The 2,847-nt window shown below is 38.2% G+C and overlaps 1 protein-coding gene across 1 annotated transcript; it reads right to left on the bottom strand.

Annotated features, from left to right (window-relative positions):
• Positions 1 to 86: 86 nt before the first annotated feature.
• On the bottom strand, positions 87 to 1,719 carry LOC139786878 (uncharacterized; the record flags this gene model as incomplete). The annotated part of the gene is made up of 5 exons (XM_071725999.1): positions 1,673 to 1,719; positions 1,247 to 1,596; positions 978 to 1,166; positions 385 to 824; positions 87 to 243 (listed from the first exon to the last, which is right to left on the bottom strand). Coding segments are annotated over exons 1-5 (1,183 nt in total), but the record flags the coding sequence as incomplete, so codon positions are not given.
• Positions 1,720 to 2,847: the final 1,128 nt, after the last annotated feature.

Raw genomic sequence — 2,847 nt, 5'->3', positions numbered from 1 at the left:
TCTCTGGTCTTCATTATCGAAGTGCTGTAGCTTATCGACCGGCCGCGGCGTCAAAAGAATCCTCGCGACGTCTATGGCTACGTTGCCTTGACCTATGACAACTGCTTCTTCTACATCCAAATTAATCTTCAGGTTTTTATCTTCCGTTCCATTGTACCAACCAACAAAATTTCGGGCCGATATGACATTGTTTACATTTTCACCAGGTATATTGAGCAATCGATGAAATTGAGCGCCATAAGCCTGGAATTAAAAAAGTAAAGAAATGATTCATAATTAAACAAAGATTTATCGTACGACAATTGGAATAAACAATTAGAAATGATGAATGATTACTTGTTGCTTATTAAAAAACATTTATATAGGATCCCTAATAATTGGTACATTTCTTAGTGCATAATCATATTGCCACGGGACCTCGCCGTCTTCAGTAAGAAAATAATCCCTTAGTTTGTCTCTTTGTGTAATAGCTGCCCGAGCAGGATTGTTTCCTCCCACCCTTCCAAGTCGTTGCAACATTATGCCTTGGTGAACTTGAGTTCTCCACGCTCCATTTTGCAATGACTCACCATTTGGCCCATCTCCGTCAACAAGTCCTACATTCTGATACATACGTTGTGCAGGCAGTATGTCACTCTCACTCTCCAGAATAAAATTGTGCAGGCAAATGATGGCCATGACAATGGACTCCGCAGTCTCTAACTTACAAGTAATGGAACCTTGTAGAATGGCCCATTTTGAAACAAGAATGCCGAAAGCATTCTCAATGACTCTGCGAGCTCTGGAGAGTCTATAATTAAAAATCCTCTGTGGCATTGTAAGACCTGTAATCAGACCAGGGTGCAATCCACCAATATCTCTATCATCTTCTTGCATATTTTCGGTCCTCATTTCATCATCACTATTTATTTGACTATTGTCCATTTCAACTGTCGGTATTTGTGTGGTAGAAGCTTGTTCTTGTTGCTCTCGTCGACGTCTCTTTGGCTTCGAGTAAGGTCGCATTAAATAAACTTTAAGGGGGAAAGCTTCATCGCCTACAAAGACAAATGGGAAGGGATCATCTCTTCCAGGCAGGGGTTCTGGATAAGGTAACTCAACCAATCCTTGTTCCAAGCTGGAACCAAAGTCACTGTGCATCCACACTCCACCATCAGATATTGAGCCTGCAAAACAAGATTTTTATTAATAAAACAAGAATACTAATATAATAAAATATTGTTGCTTGGATAGGATTAATATGTACCATAATCACCAATGTCTACCCATTTAAAGACATAATTGGCATCACAGATTGCCATGAGAACAATTGAAAAAAATTTTTTGTAGTTAAAAAATTGAGAGCCTGAATTTTTTGGGGCCTGAATTCGGATGTGCTTCCCATCAAGTGCCCCTATACAATTAGGGAAATTCCACTTGTCATAAAATCCATCAGCTACATTACGCCAATCCTCCCTTGTCATGGGTGGTAGGTATATTGGCTGAAGAGCTATTATAATTGCGTTACATGTCTCAGGGATAATCTTATAAACCGTTGAGCGGCCAATGCGGAAAGACCATTTCTTTGACCACACACTGTCAGCGTGAGCAAGATATCTGAAATATAGTAATAAGAAAAATATTAGCATGATAAAGCTCTGTATTGATAAAGAAACTTATTGTCCTTATTTACCCAAGAGTGACAGCGAGTCTCAATTCCGGTGGAAACGGACGCCTCATGCTACGTTTTAATAAATATGGATATGTTTTTTCTAACAGCCAATTAAACTGGTCAGGAGTCATTCTTGTATATTTGAAAAATTCTTCATGATCAGTGGTCTTTAGTTCTTGGAATAGCTGTGAAAATCTCCTACTTGATGAAAATGATTATTCAATGGCCGACGCCACCATCTGAAGACAATAACGTGATAAAATGTGATAAGATCGCAATCGAAAAGACAAAAATAATTAGCTTAAATTAGCGAAAATTATAGTAGTCAAGTATACTAACCTCCTTCCTTGATTCCGTCGTGACTTCAGTACACCATACACGATCAAACTGAATGTATAGCATATTTGCATCGACAATAAAATTAATAACAAATCGTCTTCCATCATCTTCTCACAATTTTGCACAGTAAACTTTTTTATATTTGAAATTAAGTTTAGTAAAGTCCGTACTAATGACAAATATACGGTATAATGCAGTGTCATAGCACGCGTAGCACCTTTATCTTCCGCCATGAAAATTGTCTCATCTATAAAAAGTCGCATACGAAAATCATTAGGGCAGGCTCGAGAATACGGTCCCTGATTGGCTACATTATTGCGACGTTATTATTCGCTACGACTCATTGTAGATGCAAATTTCCTACGACTAACGACTTATGACTTCCGACTTATGACTTCCGACATCTGACTAACGACTAACGGCTCATTGTAGACTGGCCATAATACTTAGAACTTGATCGGTTCAGTCGTTATTAATAAGTTCCTTGGGTACTCGTGAGTGGCCGGTTCGCGTATAGATATACGGGGTTGTCTCGCGCTATATTTAGCATACTGTGTCTCTCGATTTTATATGTGTTTGTCATTATATAGACTTTTTCTTTTATTCTGTAGAATCTCTTGAATCAGCACGAAAACATGCAGCAGATTTACAATATCAGACGACCGATGAAGAACGGTTAGGAAGAGGACAAAGGCAACATGTTCCATATAATCGTTTCAGCAGCGACGCAGAAGAGTGCTCAACAAGAAAACATCGAAAATATATAAAAAGTACGTGTTTGTATCAATAATATATCTTTTTAACGTATTTAAAGGTTTATTTGGAGTAAAAAAAAGATCCCGAGGGGATCTAATGAT

Source organism: Temnothorax nylanderi, unplaced genomic scaffold (genome assembly GCF_030848795.1).
Source record: "Temnothorax nylanderi isolate EJ_2023f unplaced genomic scaffold, tnyl_v1.0 TNYL_tig1178_pilon, whole genome shotgun sequence".
In the NCBI taxonomy this organism is placed as follows: Eukaryota; Metazoa; Arthropoda; class Insecta; order Hymenoptera; family Formicidae; genus Temnothorax; species Temnothorax nylanderi.
The sequence above is the reverse complement of the archived record's forward strand: the minus strand, read 5'-3'. Positions and strand labels throughout refer to the sequence as shown.